The 24,494-nt window shown below is 38.5% G+C and overlaps 1 protein-coding gene across 1 annotated transcript in view; it reads left to right on the forward strand.

Annotated features, from left to right (window-relative positions):
* Positions 1 to 24,494, forward strand: part of CSMD1 (CUB and Sushi multiple domains 1) — a 1,361,167-nt gene that overhangs the window by 1,217,132 nt on the left and 119,541 nt on the right. Inside the window, exons 39-42 of the mRNA XM_048497567.1 lie at positions 3,629 to 3,698; positions 6,273 to 6,389; positions 12,483 to 12,692; positions 19,629 to 19,817. Coding sequence (XP_048353524.1) covers positions 3,629 to 3,698; positions 6,273 to 6,389; positions 12,483 to 12,692; positions 19,629 to 19,817 — 586 coding nt within the window. The remainder of the gene's footprint in view (positions 1 to 3,628; positions 3,699 to 6,272; positions 6,390 to 12,482; positions 12,693 to 19,628; positions 19,818 to 24,494) is intronic.

The raw sequence follows: 24,494 nt of genomic DNA on the forward strand, positions 1-24,494 counted from the left end.
ATGAATCTGCTGAAGACATTGTATCATTTACTCTCTTTTACATCTTTCAAGGAAGTTGTGCACCTTTTGAACTGTACTTAATCTGAATCTGTTTGTTTAAAAGTAAAATACACACTTTCCAGTTCTTCCCATGAAACATAATCGTCTTCTGTTTTAACTCTTCGGTTAGGAAGGCATATGCTTTTTCTTTTATAGAGAAGTCTTACTGGTATTTCTTTTAAAACAATTATGTCTATGTAATCTATTATCAATCTTGTACCAAAATGCTATTGTAAGATTTGATCCATAGCCTTCTTCCTTACAAAATAGTATCTCTTGGGATTTACCCTGTAGACTTTATTAACTTCTTTCTCCATATCTTTCTCTGAGATTCTGGAAATATTGCCAAAGCAGTTATAATCCTTTGTCCAATATTTTCATCTGTATCCGCGGGGTTAGCTCTGAAATGTAAATAAGATCCTGTCTCTCTTAACTCTTTTATAGCTAAATTGCCCATTTCTCTTTGTAGATCTCTATTTAACACTTATGTTTTCCTCTCTAGGGTTTCAACATTGTCAGTAGTTTTGTTTCTCTAGATATTTGGTTTATAGAACTTTCCAATTTCTAAACATCTTCTGATATCTTTCCTAGTAGTTGCTGTAATGAATAGACTCCAAAAAAGAAAAGAAAAATAGTATCTTTAATCTGACAGCACGTGCATCTCTAGCAGTGGTGCTGAAGTATTCATGGAGCTGTAACTTAATTTGTTTACATTTCCATAATCTCCATAGCAACCAGTTCTTGTAGCTTAGACTAAACAAAAAGGAGCAGTTCACATATCCAGTTTAAACAGTTTCCATAGCAATTTTCCTCCAAATGTACTTTTATCACAAAAAAGAATAAAAAATTGGTGCAAAAAAGAAAAAGAAATACCCCCTCTTGTTTTTTCCCTTTATTCCACTTTTTGTCAAATTATTTTAGTCCGCTTCTAGTGAGGACTCATGGAGTGCTGAAGCCTTTGCATACTACAAAGGATCTTCTTGGCTAGATCGCTGGCTGGGAAATGTAAATCACCAGTTGATGTAAATCACCAACTCTGGATGAAGTGATTAAATCTTGAAAATGAAGGTTTTTGTGGCCCACCAGAGAGGAGAGAGCAAGTCAGTGCACAACTCACAGCCATGTTGAATATAAATGGACTTTAAGCATGACCCCCCCCCCCAATTTATCTACTACTAGAGGGTAATTAAGCTTAAAGCTAAAGAAAGGTTTTGTCTGTGGTGAAGACAAGCAGCTTTGCAGTGAGATCAGCTCTATCTCCGGGAAACTACATCAGAATGAAACTTTTAAAGAGGGGAGGAAGACTTCATTTCCCAAATTCACATCCTTATATTCTTGCTTCTCAGTCAATACAAAGATGTAGCATGTCATATCAGACCATATTGGTAGGCTGTGATAGTGATTAACCTGACAGTAGTTGCCACATTAGAATAACATAAGAATATATTAATAATTCTCTTTTCCCAATTTGTATGCATTTAAATCCAAATTAAAAATATTATTGAGCTGTAGAGTATAAACAAGCAGAATACCAATGCCAAAAAATTCTCAAATGGAAATGAAAATATCAAATTGCTTTTGCAGAACTCTACAGAAAATGTCTATACATATCAAAAGTCCAATGAGATATCCATTACAGCGTACTGACAGTCCTGTTGGTATGGCAAAAGTTTCAGGCACTTTGGCATACATGGGAAGGTCAACTGTGGATTGATATATCATGTATCCTACACAATAAATCAGTCAGATTGTGGCCTCAGTTATCAAAAGTAATCTAAAATTTACACCAGTGAAAAGACATGCTCCTGGAACAACCGTGTAATGCAAGTAAAGAGTTCATGTAATCATCAGCTCTTAAAAAACAAATATGGTTGTTCTTGGTCAAATACTTCATTAATAGAAAGGGTTGGATCTATCAGTATATTTCTACTAACAGATTTTTGTTGAATCTTTCCTTCCACTCCAGATTTCCCCCCTCATGATGTTCCTTGTCCCCCAGAAGCAGCATTTGAGGGGAACACATAACTTCTACACTTCGCAAAAGTGGATAGTATACTAGGAGGCACACAGATGATTAGGCAAAGTATAAAGACTCCATAACTAGATTTTATGAGAGCATGCTATTTATCCCAGTATTCTTCTTATCTTTACTTGAATACTCCTTTTTCTTTTTAAAGTTATTGTAATGATATTGCACCACATTTGCAACAAAAGGGGCCCTGAAGCATCTACCATGAGTGGCATACCTTCAGAAAATGGTACCTCTCAAAAATTGCATTTTCTGTCCAAAATTGAGCCTTCCCTCCAAAACTGCACCTTCAAGGAGGGCAGAGGGGAAGGAGTGCCATCAACCTCTTGTTTACTTCTCCAGCAGGCAGGCAGCAAGTGGTGGGACAGGCAAATGGGATGCAGCCAGCCACAAGGCAACTGGCAGGTGGTGGGTGGGTAGGCAGTTGGCGGAGACTGGTGGGTGGGGGCACACGAGGGAAGAGGCAGCCAAATGTGCCCCTCACAAGATTATTGCAAGTGGTACCTGGGGCATCACCCACCTCCGTCCCCCTAGATATGCCATTGTCTACCATAGTAAGCATTGGTCAATCTGAATTTCAAATCCTAACAAATATAGCATAAAACACAGTGATATATTTATCTTTTATGCATAAAACACAGGGGTACATTTGATCAAGATTACTTTTTCAAATGTCTGTTGTCTATATGATGGGAATCAGAATGTCTTATTATTAGTGTAGGTAAAATCTAAACCTCATAGTAAGAAACTGCATGTAATTTCTCCTGCAGACGGTGTTTAAACTATAGTTTCTACTGGTATTATAAAATATTTATTTTTTTATTGTTCAAAATGTAAATGTATGACCACGATTTTCAGCAGTTCCCACCCTACCCATTGATTATAATATGACAGACAGTTTGGCACATTTAAATCAATTTATTTAATTCAACTTTCAACTATTGGCTGCTAGGTACTTTTTAACATTTGTATACACTGCGGTACCCATATATACTATGGACATACCATCTCAATAGTCATTCCTTCTCTCCAAGGAACAGTAAATATTGGATATCCCTGCAGCATTTTCAGCATCCTCATCAAATCACACTTCCCAGGGTTCTTTGGTTGAAGCCATGACAGTTACGCTTAAAAAAAACAACAATGGAGTATTTCCGCATGTGTGTGTACTTAAGACAAAATGGTTTGTTTGGTTATGCCGTTCCACTGAAGAAGTCTTGCAAAAAGTCTCTTTCCTGTAGTGCAGTAGAGTATGAAAATGAGAACTGTACACTGCTGTGCAAATGTATGCAATAATTGAGTTCAGAACAGTGGTTGTGAACCAATTTCTTAAGACATGTTTCCTATTTTTAAAGGAATTCCAATTATTGCAGTAGTCCTTTGTTTAACCTTAATTAGAAAACTGCCATGGGTAGTAAAAATGCAGAGGGGGGAGATTAATTGGCAAAAGGATTTTAGCAGAAACACCAGTGTTGCCTTGTGAAAATCATTATGTTAAATTAACAAAGAAAAAACGGTGAAAACAGGAAAATTATATAGTTTTCTTTCTTTTTTTTAAAGGGACGTTCTCATATTTCTTGCATGCCTGGAACTGTTCGCCGTTGGAACTATCCATCCCCTCTGTGTGTTGGTATGTATTTATATTCTTTTAAACATATTTTAAAGGGTTGTATGAATAGAAGAATGTAAGTTCAGTTTAGGACATGCCACTGGATCTGGGAGCAAGGTCACTGGATTGAAAAATGTTGAGCTGAGCTAGTACATTAAAACTCAGGAACTATTCACCTTGATTAGTTGAATTTAAAGAAGGGGCTTTTCATTTTCCATCTCAAATAAACATTTTTTTTAAAAAAATTCTTTTTTGTAAATACTTTTAATACATTTCATACCATCTACTGAGATGAAAAATTGGTCAATAATTTTCTCAACAGAGCTAGTAATAGAATAGTGCAAAGGTGTGAAGCCTTTGATGCTATTCTTATTATAGCTGCAAACTAACATGTTCTCAGGCTAACCACAACCTCTCTCCCCCATTATCACAAATCTTCAGGGATCTGCTATCTGTCCTGTTTTACTCAGGTAATATATCTGAAGCATTTGATATACTTGAAATGCAATAGATAGTTGCTAATTATCATCATCAACCACATATAAAATAATGTGTTAAGCATATGGCACCTTTCCAACACTAAGTTGAGCATTTCATATTGTTTTCACATTCTGACTGGAAACAAGGGAACTGTTGGAATATTATATGGTATCTACAGTTCTATCTGGGGTATATTTGACTTGTGTCTATGAGCTGATCTATTATGGAATTTGTAGATCTGTTTTTATCAGTTACTTGTATTATGTTCACTCTGTTTATGAATAGGTAATCTTTCAAGTGTTTAACCAATAATTACCTGATTTTTTTAAACCCTCTATAGTCTCTCACTCTGTGGCTGCCCACTGGAGTCTCAGTGTCTGATTAGACCACACATGAAGTTGAGTTGGGGGGAAACCCCAATCTACCTTGTGGTTAACATGTAACTGTCACTCACTTTATAAATGATGGAGGAGTAAAGGCCTCCTTCTCTGCCTTCTATCAAGCATGCTTATGCAGATAGAAAAGGGCTATGAATGATGTGCCCCATCGTAACAATTGGGACGACACATTTCACGCAGGCTGTGCCCAACCCACTGATCACATTAAAGAATCTGAAGGATCTGAAAAGGGCTATGGGAAGACTGTTTGTCTTAGTGCCAGTTCCCCAGCAGACACATGGGACTTCAGATAAGGGAAACAGTCAACCCACAATACCCTTTTGTGTCTGCAAATGTATTGGATGGAAGGTAGGGAATGACAAAAGCCCTCCTGCTGCTGCATAGACAATCAAGGGACCATCTCCGCCCCCTCCCCCACCACACACATGCACTCTATTTTGATAGTGATTGCCAGTCACACATTAAACACAGGCTAGTTTGGAGAAAAAACCCAAATGTCTTGCTGAATCAGACCCTTAGTTCACCCAGTTAAATTAATGGGTGTACATATTAGTATGTGGTAGATGGGTCATCATTTAATATATTTTAGTAGTTCATGGAAACACTCTGAACTAGCAGGTCATATTTAATGACAGTGAGAGATCTATAGGCTGATTAATATAAAATAGTGTACTGATCAACACTCAAATAGAATAACAGAATCACTTTTCCTATAAAATTACAAGGAAAACAAGTATAACAAGTATCTTGAGATAATATTATAAAGTAATAAATAAATTTTGATTTGTCATTGTGATCCATAGACTATAATTTTATGTCATTTATAATATATATTTTGCCTGAGGACCACATTAGGTAGAATCCCTAGTACCAGCATTGAAGCTCTTTTAATAGAATAAAACTTTCTTACTGTCCCATTTCCACTGTACTTTAAAGTTCTCAAACTATTGCTCCTTGAATACAGGAGTCCTTTAAAAACACCATGGAAGGCAAAATAGTCTCCTCAGTAATAGTGGTTAACTGGTGAAAATGGTCTTGTTTGCAGAAATGCCTTACCCCAATGAAAAATTATCTTTGGTTTCAAGCAATGCTGTGTATTTCCCATCCTTGTCATATCTACTGAGGGCCAAACTGGACATGAAGATGTTTTCATGGCTGCCATGAGGAACCTACCACCATTTTAAAGTCATTTTAAATGGCTGTGAGTGCCCAATTCTGATCTAGCCTACAGCATGGCACTTTTGTTCTCCGTCCCCCACCACATGGCTTCTCAAGCACTGCAGAGCAATGTAGCAGTTTCAACACTTTATGGGGGGCAGGAGCTGGTAACAATAATGCCTCAGGCTGATCAGAATTGGGTCCATATGGCATTTTTAAATTACTTTAAAAGTGTTGTTGTTTTTCTTTATGGCAGCCATGAGGTGCCATTATGTCTAGTTTGGTCCTGTGTACAGATTTGCTTCAGCATGCAAATGCCCTGTATGAGTTTAATGTGTTCCTCAAATGGCAGTGGCAAATGTTAATATGAAAGTTGACTACCCCAGTGAAATAAATTGTGAAGTACAAGAGCCTTCTTTGTACTTTGGAGTAAGGCAGAGCATTGTGTTGCTTTATGTATGCAATATGTCAATCTTGGTTAATATTTCTTAAGTTATTCATCGTTGAATAAATCATTTAAATAAAAAGAAAATAATGGTCTGTATGTTCTTTATAATAGCTAAATGTGGTGGGACTCTGACAAATATAGCTGGAGTAATCCTGAGCCCAGGTTTCCCAGGAAACTATCCCAGTAACCTTGGTTGCACATGGAAGATACTATTGCCCGTTGGATATGGTAAGCAATCCTAATAGCCTAATAATTTAGCTGATCCATTACATTTCTGATTATCTTAAAAACTATGATTTCAGTACAGCAACTTTCATGATTTGATATTATATGCGCTGCTTTATAAAATGAAAGTAGCTTTTAGCAAAAGTGTTAAGGAAAAAATCCTTATTAAGGAAATAATCCTAACCCCCTTTACATCCTTTGGCCCTCCGGCATGCACTGGTGTGTATGAAGATGTTATTTGCACCCAGTCTCATGTGTAGGAAGGAACTGACTCATTCCCAAAATTTGGAAAGAGAATGTTACCTTTAATAGAATAATTATTTGTGAAATTGCTGTGCCAGGCTCTGAACAATGTAAATTGGTATGATATAATGAAATAAATCATTAACATTTAATTTAATCAGGTATGTCCTTTCTCAGTCCTCTAAGAGGAGGCTGTATCATTCGCTTGTCCATTCTTTTCTTTTTCTCCCTCCCTCCAGTATGTTTATGGATAATTTATATATTATTAATGAAGGGTAGGTAATTGGGCTATATTTTTACATCAAAACTAGACTGAAAAGTCTGACTATTTTTATCCACATAATTTCATTGATAGCGTGAACCTGTTTGCAACCTTTTTGGACTCATTAGTGGGAAAACAGCTGTGATTTTAAGGGAAGCATCTTAGGGTAAATAATAATTAGGTTGGTATGGCCATGGGTAAATATTCCACAGAAGCTAAGGTAAAAGTCATGTTAAATAACACTGTCTGGAATAAAATAAAAATGAGATTTCTTGCCATGAAAAGTAGTACAGATTTGTAAGATTTAGCTAATTAAAAATTGTTTGTTATTGAACACTTAGCTAGGCATTCATTTGTTTTCCTTGTTACCAGATTTTCTTCCTTACATGGTTTTCTGTAATGTAATACATTAAGAAAAGATAATGTTCTTTGCTAAGCTAATTAGTTGTTAATCAGTTTGGCTATTATAAATTCTGCAATAATGCCAGTTTTTAATAATTATTAGGTTTGTTTTTAAAAGAATGTTCTGCATGTCTTTTAGATATTTATCAAGAGAATTAATGGTAATTAGCTTGTATATAATGGAAGCATTACATGATGTGGTTATTAATGCAACTTATATTCTATAGGATGGTGTTCTATTGTTACATTAATGTTGTATTGTAATATTACCGGTCCAGTTAGACACTTAACTTCATCTTGTAAAACCCATGGAAAATATCTATTCTATCTTGAAAAGGTAATCTGTTATAAAACAAACAACATACTATTCTTAAACATGTTGATTTGTAAGACAGTGCCAGTAGTTTCAGTGGTGCCTTGTTTGCAGGTTAATACTAAAGGTGAAGGAGAGTTGGCAAGGCTTAGTACTAAAGGTGAAGGAGAGTTGGCATGGAGCAGCAGTGGCGCAGTGGCTAAGAGCAGGTGCACTCTGATCTGGAGGAACCGGGTTTGATTTCCAGCTCTGCTGCTTGAATTGTGGAGGCTTATCTGGGGAATTCAGATTAGCCTGTACACTCCCACACATGCCAGCTGGGTGACCTTGGGCTAGTCACAGCTTTTTGGAGCTCTCTCAGGCCCACCCACCTCACAGGGTGTTTTTTGTGAGGGGGGAAGGGAAAGGAGATTGTAAGCCCCTTTGAGTATCCTACAGGAGAGAAAGGGGGGATATAAATCCAAACTCTTCTTCTCTTCTCTTAACAATACATCAAGAGACCACATAAATCTTATTGGAATAAAATGACCACAACTATTGGTTATGGCTGGCAGAGCCTTGGTACAACATGGGGCACTAGACCATGGGATTGGCTGATCTGCTTGCTGGCCAATGGACAGATCCTATCCCAGTCTACTTGCTGGGGTACCACTGGATGGCAGTATATGGTTTCTCCAGCAACTTGAGAGTAAAGCCTGACAGCCTTCAAACTGGGTATGTCCCCCCAAAACATTCATCCCCAAATTCCTTAAGGGGATCCCTAAAATGAGGAAACAGGCTCACAGGCCATATTTCCTTTAAAAAATGGATCCAGACCCATAAGAAGCAGGTGGGGAAACATCCATTCAGAATAATTCTGCCTGCCAGAAGGAGATGTCTATATGATGATTAAGATAACCCGGAAAAGCCTCAATAACCTGACCCCCACTGTGTTGGTGACCTATCTCCTGGCCACATCCACTTTGTTTGACAGCAGGCCCTGTGCAAGGAACATCTCTCTGAAGAGTTGGATCAAAAAACCTAGGTGCTAGGAAATCAAGATGACTGAGAGTGCAGGCCAGCTTCAGCCACACTTATTACAGCAAGGTACTGAAAATAGAATGGGAATTCTCAGCAGTCAACCCTCAAATGTGGTCAAATGTATGTTTTGTATACAGAAGACTTCCACTTCCTAATGACCTGAATGTGGAGTGGTGGTGGGAGGGGAACCAAGCCCAGCAGCAGCAATAACCGTCCCTATTCTGAAGGAGTGGGGCCTAAATTCTCCAAGGGAAGCCTTAAAGCCACTAGATTGGCCCTGAGGATGCTGTTAAATTGATACCTGGTGAATGGAGAACCATCCAAATGACAATGGAAGATGCCTGGAAGTGAGTCATGCTGACAGGAAGGCCGGGGTGGTGCATACTGGGCAAGGGGCTAGATGAGGTGCTGTGTGAAGATGGAGGCATCTTGCATGTCTGCTCATTTTTTTTGATAGCTTAGAACCAAGAACTTCAGGTCCCACCTGACTTTCTTGCTGTGAAACACTGGCTAATGGTATTCCTCATCATATTCAGTGACCATAGACTCATATAAGGAGAGCATGAGTATGCAGCACATTTCCCAGATGGTTGGTGAGGTGCCAGCCCCACTCAGGGTAGGAAGACTGGACCATCCTCATGAATACCAGGTAGCTAGCCAGCCAGTTACTGAACCTGTGGTTCTTCCTCCTGTCATATTTTCATCCCCTTTTGAAGAGCAGCCAGTGTGTCCTGCTTCTGTTTCAGCCTCCAGGAGGAAAAAAAATATAAAAAAGCTATCCAATATCTACTCCCTTACTTTGTGGACCAGGTGAATGCTGGTTGAGCCTCAGCATCCGTAAAGGTAGAGATGGAAGAGGGCCCTAGGGACCTGATCAGGAACCCAAATAGACCTGAATCTGAGGCTACACAATCCAGAGGAAGCCTATACCCAAGGACCCAGGCTGGCAAACCCAGTACATGGGCAGGTACCCACCTATAGTCCCCAAAAGTGTCCCCAGAATCCTTGTCTGAAGAAAAAAAAACCCCTGAGGTTCCCCTGATGTCTGATTCCTCCATGCCGTGAGAGGTTCTCTTGGTTCTCCTCTACCTTCTGTGAGTTCTTTTCTTGGCAGACTCCAATTTTGTCAAGAGAACCCCTGTTCCAGCTGGTGAAACTGAAGGACCAACTATATGGCAGTCTAGCTCACCTCTGCCTTTTGATCATTTCGAGTCCCAGCCTCACCTGCTCTGGTGGTAGCAGCTAGGTCCACCACAGTCCCAGCTGCCTCCTGAAAGAATCAACTGCTGTACCTTCTTCATGAGTCTTTCCAAGGCATGGGGGAGACCTTGCAGGGTGGCATCGGTCCCAAAGCTGACTGCTGTCAGGCCCAAAGAGCATGTCCTGCTGCTTGTTCCATTGCCTTCCGTCTCCCAAGTGCCAGCAAGGTCTAGGATTTTCCAGCCTGACCATTCTGGCCTTATGCCTGGGAGGAGAGGGTAAGGAAATCCATGTCTCTCAGGACCCCTTTTTGGGTGGCATCTCGTCCACTAAGCAAAACAGTAAAAAGAATGACAACTGCTGAAGTAAGCTAGTTGAAAGGTCTGCCTATTGGAGAGAGAGAGAGAGAGAGAGAGAGAGAGAGAGAGAGAGAGAGAGAGAGAGAACAATGCTGGGTGGGCTGGCCAGCCTGCTAAAACCCTTCCTTTTGAAAGTTTGTCAAGTAGCCAATTAATTATTATTACTAATTCTGTGTATTATTATTAATTCTGTGCACACACTCACACACACATATGAATAAATAAATGCTGGATGGAGATGCCAAGGTTTGAACTTAGGACCTTCCTCCTCTAATGAAGATGCTTTCCTGAGTGGAGGGCCAGCTTCCGCAAGGTAGCCAGAAGCATTGAGAGCTGCAGCGTCTGATTGTGTATGTCGAGCAAAAAAAAAAAAAAAGCCCTGACCATGGAGCACCCTATGGTGCCTCTGGGAGCACAGTGCAGCCATGCTGCTTGCTGCTGGTGGCCAGCTGAATCATATGTCACCTCCCTCTTCACCCACGCAGACCCACAAATAGGACCCCATATGAGCCCTTCCCCCCCAAAATAATTATTCTTAGGATTGCACCCTTAAATATAAATATATATCTAGATGCATTTCTGGGTGTTATTACATGATATTTTGAATGTAAGAGAACATTAAAGAAGAAGCGCACAACCCTACTGTTCCAATAAGTAAAGTATGCTGCTGAGAGTTGCTCCATTTTATGAACCTCAAGCTCATGAATTTAATGTCAACTTATTTTAACAATTTTCCATACATTCCATAAAGAAATTAATTCTTTTTGTAAGGTAAATTTCATTGACCTTATCACATATAGTCAGGGATGTGTGTTTTTGATATGCTGATCTTTGTGAATAGACTAGAACCCCATTTTCATCTGGAGCTCTCACTGCAACTGAATTATCCCAGTGTATAGCAGCAGCCTCTCTGACTAGAAGAGTTTAACACTGGGTTTGCTCAGATCTGTGACTGGTAACACTAGTTATTGAAATCTTTGTCTAGGTGGTGGAATAGTACCACAAGCTTGAAAGGAATCCTAAGAACCTATATACTATTGAAAAACTTAAATCATACAGAGCAGGGGAATTAGCTGTCTGGTTGTGAGGCTGATTCTAAACCCCAAAGAATTGATCAAGGCTACTCATTCAGATGGAGAGGAAGGAGTGTAGCAACAGTATCAGCCTTGAAGTCCAGTAATGAGACCAACATAGATGCAAGAGTCCATGTAGCTGGGCAGCAAATTGTGAAAGGGGAAAAGAGGTTTTAGGAATAGGCAAAAAGTGAGGTGGCTTGGGAATTTATGAGAGCAGAGATAGGGGCCTGAGGTGTTTCTAAAATAGGGGCAATTCATGATCTCAAACTAGGTGAAAAAAAGACTGATGTAGCCAGGGAGAAGGATTGTAATTTTAAGGAAGCAGATTCAAATCAGGGCAACAGTAGATAACCTGATTTTGGACATAGGTCCTGTGAACTAATTGATCATAGTGGAGGTCCTTGATTAATGATCTGACCATAATTTCTGAGTGTGCTGTCTTCCTCCTCTTCACTCCAGTGTTCACAGGACTCCTCACTTCACTTCACTATTGTGTTAGGTGTGGTCCTATTTCCTCCCTTCAATCTTTGCCTTCTGTTCCATGTGGAATAATCACTTATTCAAGGAATGGAAGTCTCGTGCATTAAGCCAGTAGAGTAATAACGGGCACAGGAGTCCTTCTACATGTTAAGTAAATCTCAGCTTAATTATTCTAACAGAGCAAAACTGGTACAAAGTTTAGAGTACTGTTCAAAACAATGAACTCTCATTTGAAAAGTTGTCTGTAGTCTTATATCAGCTATAAACTCAAGTCATGCACTATCTCTCCCCTCATTCTCCCCTTATCTGTAATAGGAGCCTAATATTATAAACAACATTTTAGAATTACTATAAAACATCATATGTGAAAAAGTCTGTCCGCTATGGAAATATGTTGATTATACAGGTTTTCTATCCATGTCTATTTATTCATACATTTTAATAAAATAGGCAATCAGTTTTTATTTTGAATTTATTGTTTTTGTTTTCATTTTTGCCCAGTCTACCAAAATAAATACTGATTACAGCTTTTCTTTGACGATCATTGTTTTTGTCATTAGCAGCATGATTTCCTAAATAACTGATGAGTTTAATCTGAAATATAACATTCACATTATTAGAAGCACTGAGTTTTTTTACTTGCTTCTTCATGTTGGTTTAGTAGTAGTAGTATTCTTTATTTATGGTCAATGACCAAATACTTGTGTTGGTTTACAGTTTTTATTACTGCTTTCCTTACAGGTGCACACATACAATTTTTGAACTTCTCCACTGAAGCAAACCATGACTTCCTTGAAATTCAAAATGGGCCTCATCACACAAGTTCTATGATTGGCCAGTTTAGTGGAACAGACCTCCCACCATCTTTATTAAGTACAACTCATGAAACACTCATTCACTTTTATAGTGATCACTCAGAAAATAGGCAAGGATTTAAACTTTCATATCAAGGTGAGCAATCAATAATATTTTTAATTTCATCGTTTATGATACATTGTTCTTGTACATATTTGTCAAGAGAATTAATGGTAATTAGCTTGTATATAATGGAAGCAATAATGGAATTATTGGATCAAGTTTACTGTAGTTTTTCTACGGTTAATAGAAGCAGACACCAGTTGGATATGGAACAGAAATCATGAATAAGGCCAGCAGCATGTCTTGTTAAACCTAAGAATTCCATTTTATATTATAGTGCCTCAGAAGACAGATTTTCAGATAACAAATTAGTGAAATTCATCATTATAAAATGTCTTCTCTTTCAGAATCCAATCTAAAATTATTAGAGAGGCTTAAACCTTCATTTGTGTAGTTGATCTTACAGCTCTGCTAACAAGAGAAAGCATTAAGAAAAACAACCTTACAGTTCCGTTTAGCATATGATTATAGAAAAATATAGCCCTTTAATTGCTGTGTTAGGAAAATCACATGATGCAGTTTGCTTGTAGCATCTCTCCTTCCCCAAAGTTATCAGCTTTCCATACCAAATTCACAAAATAGTGCAATTTGGAGGGCTGAAACCTTCCAGGAGGCTGCGTGACATTAGAGTAGATGCCACTTGTGCTGGTATAAAGGACATTTATACCGGCCCACAGAGAGCAATACAACATATAACACTCAAGCACCAGCACCACTGCAGCACCAGTTCTCCTCTGGCACATAAGGGGTGCTGGCACATAAGGGGTCAGGGCTGGCTTTACTCCATTTGCTGGGGTGGACTTATGCCAGCAAAAAGTTAAAAACAGCCCTTGAAGCTGCATAGAGCAGTTCCATGGAGGTTGGGAAAGCATCCCTGTTAGTTTATTGGCTGTGGCACTGCAGACCTATTTGGAGGTGACGTGGCAGCACTGGCTGTGATGCTACTACCCCCCCTCTCAGGATTATGCTGGTAATGTGAGATTCAAAATCCCTGTTGTGTGGAAAGGTGGTTTTTCCCAGTTTCCTCATGCCACTGCAGACCCCCGTATTTTTATTTATTTAATTACTTCATTTTTGGCCAGCTTTTATGCCTAGAGTCAAAGCAGCATACATCATTTTTAAATCTTCTGTTTATCCTCGCACCAACCCTGTGAGGAAGGTTAGGCTGAGAGTGCATGACCGGCCGAAGGTCATCCAACAAAATTCCGTGGCACAGTAGTGATTCAAAGGAAGCCCATAGGGCTGAAGGGTTACAGGAGATGGTAGGAAAGAACTCATAACAGGTCTTCCGGCATCTTATCTGATCTGATATAGAGACATAGTTACTGTGGCTTTCATTATTGTTCAGAATCGTTCAACGCAGGCAAATCAGCTGGTAAAACTTTCCTTCGGCAATCATTACTACTAGCACATTATTGGTGATCAGCACACCCATCTGTGAGCTTGAATCTTACAACGGAATTAATTTACACATATTCCCTGATCAACCATATGGTTTGAGATAACTTTGTTTATAGCTATGTTTGCTATCCAATGACAGTGAAGAAAGATCTGTGTAGTAACTGTGTGCAATGTAAAGAATATTGGAAGTCAAATAATGAGGTGAAGAAACATTGTAAGAAATGTTGGGTAATAGCAGAATTGTATCCGATAAGTCATCTGATCATTATTTGTACTGTCAGAATGTGCAGTGGACCTCATCATTGAATACAAGAAATGCCCTTTCAGTTATTCAGAGACTTGGGAGGTTTGTTTGTTAAATTTGTAGAACAGTGACTTTTTTCTTTCTGTTTTAAACATCATATATTCTTTATCAGATCAAACATTGTTTCTTAACATAGAATATTGAGTATTTAAAGAAGGCTATGGCAGGAAAGCTGTTGTTTGAAAGAGAGATTAAAAGACTTCTGGATGTGTAGTTCTTCCTGTGTGTTCCATGGACTCATGCCCTGTATTGTATTCCATTCCATTTGAAATAATATCATTTTAATTGTTAGACCTGCTTCACTAGAGTTATCCTTAAGGGCTTACCTCGACTTTCCTTTGAGACTTTAGTAGCAGTGGGGTTTTTTTCTTATGCTGTATTGACTTTAAACTTCTTTACTATTAGCTGAGCTGGTCATTTGATTGCTAATACCACATGCTGAACTTAGCATAGACAAGTTTTTGTCTTTCATGGCCACATTTGAAGCACCAAAATCCCAGCAATGCTGATTTTAGTGCTTTATACAGGCAAAGCAGATGACCCATGGTAACAAAGCTGAAAGCCAAAATTGGTTGACTAAACACTGCAGCTGTCACAGATTCAAAGAGCTTTACTTGACCCAAACCATCAGTGAAAATTAAAAGATAGGTATTTTGTAATGTTATGTCCAGTTGCCTTCATTATATCTTCTTTGTAGTATTATCTTTATAATTTTAGGGTGTGGATGGATTATATATGGAATTTAAAAGCATAATTATCTTTGTTTTATGTAAATTACCAGTGAGAAAGAGTTTTGAACTGTAGCACCCTGTTCTACCTTACCACATGTATCTGTAACTTTTGCAGTTTGAGAGGCAGGAAAAAACAAAGGTTGAAGGAAATAAATTTTGTAGCAAATAAAAGGAAGTGTTTCATTTGAGCAGAATCTCCCTCAGACGCTGTTTCCGCACAGGTCAACAGCAGCGGCACAGGGACGGTAAAAACACTGTCCCTGCGGTGCTGGTGGGAAAATGCTGCTTTCTTGAGCGAATCTTTTGGAATGCAGCGTCTTCCTGCTGGTGCCGTGCAAAGCACACCCGTGTGAGGGTGCCGCTTTTAGGTGCTGCTAAGTTTGTTTTGTTTACCTACCTTTTCTCCCTGTGAAGCTCCGAAGGGTGGGAGGGCCATGCCCACACTGTCCTACTACCTCTAGGGGTTGGAGGGCAGCGTGGGTGTGTCCCTTCCTCCGTCAAGAGCTTCGCAGGGAGAAAAGGTAGGTAAATAAAACAAACCGGAGGTGGCTCTGTGTGAGGCTGCCCCTGTGACCCGCTGCGGCTTCAGGACTGCCTGCATGCTCTGCTGGCATAAATTATGCTGGTGGCCAGCTGCTTCTTCTGCCTGAGTGGAAACAGCCATAGAGACACAGTGCATAGGACTACTGATATGTTCGGATATTATGCCACAATTTCTAACATTGCAAACAATGCAGGCACGCTATAACTTATTGAAAGTTGCCCCGTATATACTCGTGTATAAGTCAACCCACATATAAGTCGAGGCACCTGATTTTACCACAAAAAACTGGGAAAACTTATTGACTCGTGTGTAAGTCGAGGGTGGGAAATGCAGCAGCTACTGGTAAATTTCAAAAATAAAAATAGATACCAATAAAATTACATTAATTGAGGCGTCAGTAGGTTAAATGTTTTTGAATATTTATTTCAAAGAAAAACAGTAAACTAGCTCTGTAAGTGGAAAAGGGAGTCAACAAAAATAATATGGTCTCAACAATAACTTTAAAAGTACAAAAACCTTAGCTCAACCAGCAACACACTGTCTGTGTCTTAGTGGTGATATATTGCTATACATTGGAAAGGAACACTGAGATCTGGATAACATGAAAACCAGAAATGAAGTTTATTAAGGAGAAAAATATAAAAAATAATGTATACCATAACTATTTAAGAGAATTAGGAAGGAATCAAAATAATATCAAGCTCTGTATGTCACAGTTTCTCCAGAATCCCAAATGATATTCATGTTGCCTCACTTAAGAAAGAGGGCAGAGACTTGAGAAAGAAATCAAAGAAAACTACAGCTATTGATCTTTGAATTCTCAAGCGGAAACCTTAGGAGCCAAGTCCCAGCATCATATAACCTGAAAAAGGAAAAGGCAGAGCCACATGTCATTGTGGTCTTGTGGCAGCATTTTGGAAAATGCAGAGTTCATTGCTTCTTACTAGACTAAATTCTGGCTGTGAAAGATTAGTTATATGTAAATGAATGAATAGAATGTGCATTTTTTCAAACCCATATATGCCATTTATCCTGAATGTATGTAAAGGAAATACTAATAATAACAGACATTCATGACTAAAGACACTGTGATTAATTACTGAGAGTTTGAATTAATGGTCTAAATGCCAGACACTGGGCAAAATGGGGCTCTTCCAAGTTTTTTCCTCAGGTAAAATTGGTGACCAAGACTTCATTAATTTTCTTTCTCACTTTTATTGTATTTTATTCCAAGAGACCTGGTGAGTAATGGGAATTAATCTGACAGAATATGCCTCTCACCACATACCAGCAATTAAAACCAACATAAAAGGAAGATATAAAGCAGGCCTTAGTATATAATTCAAATCCGAAGTCTTTAATAAATACACTATTATTTAATCTGTACTCCCTCTAGTGATGTGTGTACTACTACAAATTAAAGCCTTAAAATCATTTTAATCAGTGTATACTTACCATCTACTGATGATTTGATGGAACTTCAATTATTATAGATAAGACTTACTAACTATATCTCAGATATAGAGAGCCTGCATCCTTCAGTAGAATTATTAATCTTAGGTGACCTAAGCTGCCTCCAGGTTTTTTTGTTTTGTTTTATATATTTTTTCTCTTCACTCTTTTTCCTTTTTTTTTTGTCTTGTTCTTTTCCATTTATGGATAAAATCCATTTTGAGTTTTGTATTTGGACTGACGAAGCCTTTTGACTCAAATAAAAGTCTCTGTTAATGGATAAATGGAAAAGGGGAATTGGTACTGGAATTTGCTTAATGACTGAGAACTGTAAAGCAATTAAATAATATCGTTAGACCTGAAAAGTTACTGAAGGTATACAGCTGCAGCAGAGACTAGCCTGATCTTATCAGATCTCAGAAGCTAGGGAGGGTCCAGTAGAGCTGCATTGAATTTTTCCACTGCTAATGGAACCTGATTGGAGGATGGCAAGATCAAATTACTTAATCATGAAAGAACACTGTGGAACTTTTGTATAGGTGAATGCTTTGGAGTTTTTTTAATTCATCCATTAATTTTTTTCAGCATATTATCAAGTTGTCTCACAGCATAGCACACTGGAATTCTTTGGTGCACAGTTTAGAAATTAATGAGCTTCAGTATTACAGGCTTTGCTTAACCTGTACCATCAAATATTGGTATTGTTGTCAACAAAAAACTATTGGAGAGCTTCTTGGAAGGACAAGTACAGACTCAAAAGCCACATCTGGCATTTACCAAATTCTTTCTAGTGCTAAGGAAACTCAGCATGCCAGAAAACCCTTCACTTGATTTCTGTAATATGTGAACAGTGTATACTGCAAGACCATATAGCATTGATTCGTAAGTTATGTGGTGAATTTCTAATCTCTGATCATGATTTATATTATGGACCTAATTAATAAGTCATGAAGCTATCCATAGATCATGTAGCTCATTTTTTATCATAGCCCTGATTTATAAGATGAGTCATTCAGTTGATTTATATAGCATGTCTTCAATTCATATACCTTTACAGAGGTCAGAACTATGATTGGGCGATGTGCCTGTCCGAATAGTGTAAGTAGGTGTACACTTAGGTGAATAAACTGAAATAATAAATTAGTTCAATCAGAGTTAGCAATTACTTTCCTCCTTTGTTTCTATTCTTCTTGCCCTCCACGTAGTTTGAAATTCTGTTGGAACTTTGCACACTTACTGAAGACAACTAGTACTTTTGTGCTTGTGAATATTTCTTTATGGAATGTAGATTCTAGCCTTTTGTTATTTTCTTTGTGTGGCTGTATTGCACCGTGATATGTGTTTGAGGCGGATTCTGCATGGGACAAAAACAGCGGTGTGAAAACGGTGTGAAAATGGTATAAACCCCTTTACACCGTTTTCACACCGCTGTTTTTAGCCCATGCGGAATCCGCCCCAGTGTTGTTTCAAACCTTTGTTTTACTACCTTAATTTAATAACATTTTAAAATATATTTTGGCATTTGGAGTTTCTGGTTCAGAGCCCGCAGAGTTGCTACCACCCCAAAGGCCGGGTCAGGTCTTTGACAGTCATGAATACAGTAGATATCCCTTTTACTTCTTTTTTACAGAACATCAGCCTTTCCAATTTACTAATTCACTGGAGTCCCCATTGCACTCTCTGCCTACTCAGGAAGGATGCCCCCTAACCTCCTAGCCTTAAAACCCTCTTTTCAGCCAACTCCCCAGATGGTTGGCAGTTACCGTATATACTCGCATATAAGTCGAATTTTTCAGCACATTTTTTGCATCATCATAAATTCAAATAATAAATAAATAAATTACCTGAATGTCCCATTTGGATTGGGGTTTATGTAGTTTGTCATAGTATTTGTTCTTAGAAATATTATTAGTAAATAACCCTGTCTCCTGTATGGATAGTTTGCATACTGTTATTTATTCAAAGCATTAAATATTATCTTACCAGCATAAGCAATTACTAGAAACACAATTCTTTCAGAGTGCCATTCCATGGGAATAGATGAAAATGCCTCATGTGTAGTTTTACTTGTTTTAAATGATTTAATAATTTCAGTTGGTCTTTGACAGAGTTGACTCCTCGCTCTCTGAATACTGATGAAATGCCAATACGGTAGTTAATTTATGTAACCATATGTTGTGCACAAGTGTATTGCTCATGGCTGATAAATCCTGCCTATATATGTGTATCATGGGGAAAAAAACAGGGCTTTAATTTATTTGTATTAAATGTCACAATTGTGTGGCATTAAAGTTATGCAATAAAGATCCCCCCCTTTAAGTCACATCTGACCTATGGTGACCCCAGGTGGGGTTTTCAAGGCAAGAACCATTCAGAGACGACTTGCCATTGCCTGCCTTTTTGTCTCAACCCTTATTTGTTTTTGCTTTCTTATCCTGGATGCTTTGAGAGAGCAAATTTCACAATATCTTTACATTTCTCCTTTATTTGTCTTTGTGTGAAGGCACATCATTGTCTGTTGTGTGTTTTAATTCCAGGTTATGAGTTGCAAAATTGCCCAGATCCTCCTCCTTTTTTTAATGGATATATAATCAACTCAGACTACAGTGTAGGACAGTCCATCTCTTTTTACTGCTATCCTGGATATGTTCTGATTGGTCACCCTGTTCTCACTTGCCAGCATGGGATCAAAAGGAACTGGAATTATCCTTTTCCAAAGTGTGAAGGTAAGTTTGCTATTTTGTCTGAATCCTTAGGATTTTCTCACTCTCCTGTGCTCGAGGGACTAGAGAAAAAGCAGAAATTGCAATAATGAAACCTTCAGTGTAAAAAGATGACTGACAGTGTGTATTCCAGAAATAGTTGGAGCTTTTACATTTCCTATCCAAAGCATCTAGCAGACCTTGATTTCAATGCTAATATGAGACACAGTCCTAGACATAAATATGTACAAGCACATATTCCTAGTTAGCATTTACAAAGGCATCCTGGGACCATTATTTCATTGCCGATTGAACAGCTGGAACGAAGCATGGACAAAATACTAAAATCCTGATGTTTATCGTTTTGGGAGATGGAGCAGGGAATGGGAATCAGTTGGAAAATTCTCCTTCCCCATATACTGTTGATTTGAAGGATTTCAGCTATTTTAGAAGGCTTACATATGTCCTTGTTTGGATTGGAGTTTGAGCTCAATTAATTGCTTGCAATGAATATTCTAATACCTTCTTTACTAAGCTGTTGGTAGTCTGCCCTTCACACATCTGCACATTTAAATGTAGAAAGCTAAACTATGATGCTTGTTAGATTGTAATAAATTATAATTCAGACACTGATGTTTTAGTATTATTTTGAATTACCTCAAATTACTTAGAAATATTAGGAGCCGAGTGGCGTAGTGGTTAAGTTCTTGCACTGCCACTCACATGGTCAGGAATTTGAGCCCCCTGTGGGTCAGATATTCTGGCAGCTGGCTCATGGCCAACTCAGCCATCCATCCATTTCTTGGTCAGATAATGAGTACCTAGCTCATAGCAAGGGGATAAAGAATAGCTGGGGAAAGAAATGGCAAACAACCCCACAAAAGAGGCTTGCCTATAAAATCACTGCTCGTAGTGGTACCCCAGGGTCGAACACAATTGAAGGGGAAACTTTTCCTTTACCTTTACTTAGAAGTATTACATGTTTCACACAGAGGGGAAAAAACTCTTTCGTGTCTCTGCTTTCAGCCCATTTTCTTCACTGAATTGTAAACTCAAAGCAGCATACAATATTATCCCACAGAAAGACAGAGAGAATAAACACACCCCAAAATATTTAAACCTGAGTTAACAAACACATGTTCCATCAACAAAGTAGTATACACAGGAGTGAGGAGGAAGGGTAGTTGCTCTGCTCTTGATGGCAATAGTCTTTCTACCCAGTCAGATCCTAGGCAAATTGGTTTTATACAGTGACTATATGTGGTGATGTATTCCCACAGTATGTCTGTGTCCAGTTTGATCAGCAAACTACAAAGACTGTATTAAATTGCAGTCACTGTATTTTATCTTAATTCTATTGTGATTCATCACAGCATGCTCTATGCTAAAATCACCTTTGTAGAATGATCCTAACCAAGTCCCTAACAGTAGTTTACAGGATTTTCCCAATTAACTATCTTTATTTTGAATTTATTATAAATAACAGATCACTCAGGAAAATGTGAATCACTCTGGTACTCTGTTTTTGTCAAAACACATATACTTCTGTTTTCATGAAGTTTCCCACTTAACCCAGGATGCCATATGTTTTCATTTAGGTACTGCTAATGGTACATAATAGGATATCACAGATTGGGAGCATCAATAAATTGACAGTCAAGTGTTGATTAATCTTCCTTGTACACCTTTATTCAGAGGCATAGCTCCAAGGGGACAGGGGTGTGTGACGCACCGGGCGTACACTCCTATGGTGGTGTGATGAGAGCGTTCTGGGGTGGGACTGGGGCATTCTGGGGTGGGACGGGGTGGAGGATGCACCAGTTCACCGGACGCTTTCCCCCCCTTGCTACGCCTCTGCCTGTCAGCTAGCTTGTCACAGATAATTAGGGCATGTAATGAAATGTTATCCTTTGAAGGCCAAATCCAAGATAGGACGACATAGCATTAGAGAACTTGGTGATTATAGTAAGATGCTTAAGCAGGTAAAGTTATCAAGAAATCACTGAAAACACAACTGCAATTAATATGGATACAACTGAACACAATGTTCATTGACATGAATTATTGTTGGTATGTTGAGCTATCTGCATCAGAAAACTTTTCCCCCCATTTAATTCTTAAGTGAAAATTTCAGGAAGGGAAGGGTAACAGCAGATTATAGAATACAAAGAATATTTGATTATTTTGAAATCTGAATAGGAAACCAGATCACCTAGATGAAAATAGTGTGGGCTGCTTTTAGTATTTATTTGACCTGGCAAGCTATAAATTATTGTTTTGCAACTGGAATGTCTATCACATGGACAAGGAGATGCCAATTTGAATGAGCATATCAGACATGGACTTGGTTTGACCATCTTCCATTCACACAATTAGTGATTTGCTATCCTAAGTGGATGGTACACACACTTCTAGAAAGGTATAACGCTACTTAGAATTGTGCTGTGAGCTTCCTAAAAATATGCACTAAACCAATGCTTTGTCTATTTTAATATTTTAGAATCAAGCATAATCCCTTATTGAATTGACAACAATATATTAGCAATTGTTCACACAGTCCTGGATTTTTTTTTAAAAAAAACCTTCATATTCCAGACCAGAAAAAAAGGATTTACATTAGTACCTTTTTGAATTCCAAGTACAGAAATATTTTACTGCATGACACAGTTGGTCCACATCACATCCTTGAAGATTAAACCTAACATGCTGTGAATTTGAACCTTTCTGTTTCCTGAAAAAGGAAAAACAGCCCATACTTCTTGCCCATCCCAAATTGTTCATCAGTATTCATCCTGTGTACAAATGAGAATCTGGGAGGAATAACAGAGATAAGGGTAAACTGAAATATAAAACAATGTCATGGAACATTATTAACACCTTTTTTTGACACCGAGCCTTGGAGAACAAATCTTAGCAGGATTGTTTTCTGTCACCTTAATAATCCATTTGCATTTGGTGAGGAAAATATGAATTAATACAGTTCAGATAGGAAAACAATGCCCCTTACATGGAGTTGCAGACAAAGGTAGGGGAGAACCTCTCATAAATATCTGTAGATGTGATTTTCGTTGTCAAGTCCCATGACTATTTTCCTTATTCTGAGGCAGTCCACAATATCTGGGACAAGTATTTTACAGGAACCCCTTGACTGCATATTTAAAGGTTTCACATATTTATAGCTATTACAGAAATCTGATTTTCTCACTGGATCTTCTCAGGTGCCATTCAACAGTACATTCAACTGTGTGAAATTGATTTTAAAAAACTGGTAACAAACATTTGTCATCCTTTCTTTCCCCCCAGACCCGTCAATGTTATAACTATTTCAAGTGCAGTATATATTCTAGTAGCAGTTCATGCAATCCTATAGGTATTCCACTTTATTCAGGCCTCCACTGAGACAAAGCCATGTTTGTACTGTGGAGGAACTCTGTATAATTTCCTGTGAGCTGTACTGCATGGTGGCATATAGCATCAGACAGCTTTAGGACAGGTTCTTAATGAGCAAGAAGTTACTACTTCTCCCTGTTAACAAGGATGCTTGAATAGCTTGGGATGCATAATAGTTGTGTTTTAATTTTGATCATAGTTCATACCTAGGGAATGGAAGAGAAGCATTTATATCTTCTACACTAGGAAATGAAGCAAATGTACCACTTCCTTTCCACATCTGTATTCAGGAAGCAGGAATCAAAGATTATGGGGGTGGGGGATTTTAATGGGTAGTTCAGATGACCAGAGGCTATAGTGGTAGGAAGAAAAATGTGCATAGAGCAGAAAGGGAGTGAGAGGCACATTAGATTATGGTTCTCCAGTGTGGCCCCCATGGGTACTTTCCTTGTATCCCTCTGAGCTTTTCAGAAAGTACATAGGGCCACTGTAAGACAGAACCTGTGATTCACTGATCTCATTCAAATTAAAGGGTTTTTCACAACTGTAAAAGCAGTTGCCATCTGACCTGGAGCACTTCTAAGGATCCAGGCTTTCCTTAATCAGTATGTGGTTACATTCCTATTTCAGGGTTTCCTTCTTTTGATTTCCCCTTCTCTTTCTCCCACCCTCCCTCACTTGGGCTTTCTTTCATTTCTTCTTTTTCCCCATCACTTCTTTGAAAAACAACCTTTCATCTATTTTTACAAGAAAGAAAGCCTCCCATAAAATTAAAAAGCTTATTACTATGTGAAGCTAGAGAGAAGTTTAAATGACATGAACATTACTAAATAAAATGTCACCAAGAATATTTGCCAGAGTACAGATAGTTCTGACCTTTATAAACCAGTGGTCTTGCTCCGTATAAGCTGGCTTTGTGTGTTCTTTGTGGAAGTAAAAAAACGCAAAGTGGTGACAGTGATAGCAGTGAGTTTATGACCTGACCGACTATTGTCATGAACTTCTTTTGCAAAACAAAGAGGGAGTTTAGATCTGATTTTAGAGTCCAGGGTGCTGGGCTGTTGCATGAGAGGAGATTTGTGTTCAGTAGTAGAAGTCTACCTCCAGGCTTGCAGTCTTCCCAGGGGACTGGGCCATGCTTCCAACCAAAGTATAGATGATATTAACTTTGACAGACCAGCGGCTGGACTTTGAATGAAGCCACTTCATATGTTCAGCATGGTTGCTGTGAGCTTCTTTTGCAAAACAAGGCAAGAACTATTAATTTGGTTCCGCATGCTTTGGCAGCCATTTTGGGGTTGTGTTCACCAA

Source organism: Sphaerodactylus townsendi, linkage group LG01, assembly GCF_021028975.2.
Source record: "Sphaerodactylus townsendi isolate TG3544 linkage group LG01, MPM_Stown_v2.3, whole genome shotgun sequence".
NCBI classification, from domain to species: Eukaryota; Metazoa; Chordata; class Lepidosauria; order Squamata; family Sphaerodactylidae; genus Sphaerodactylus; species Sphaerodactylus townsendi.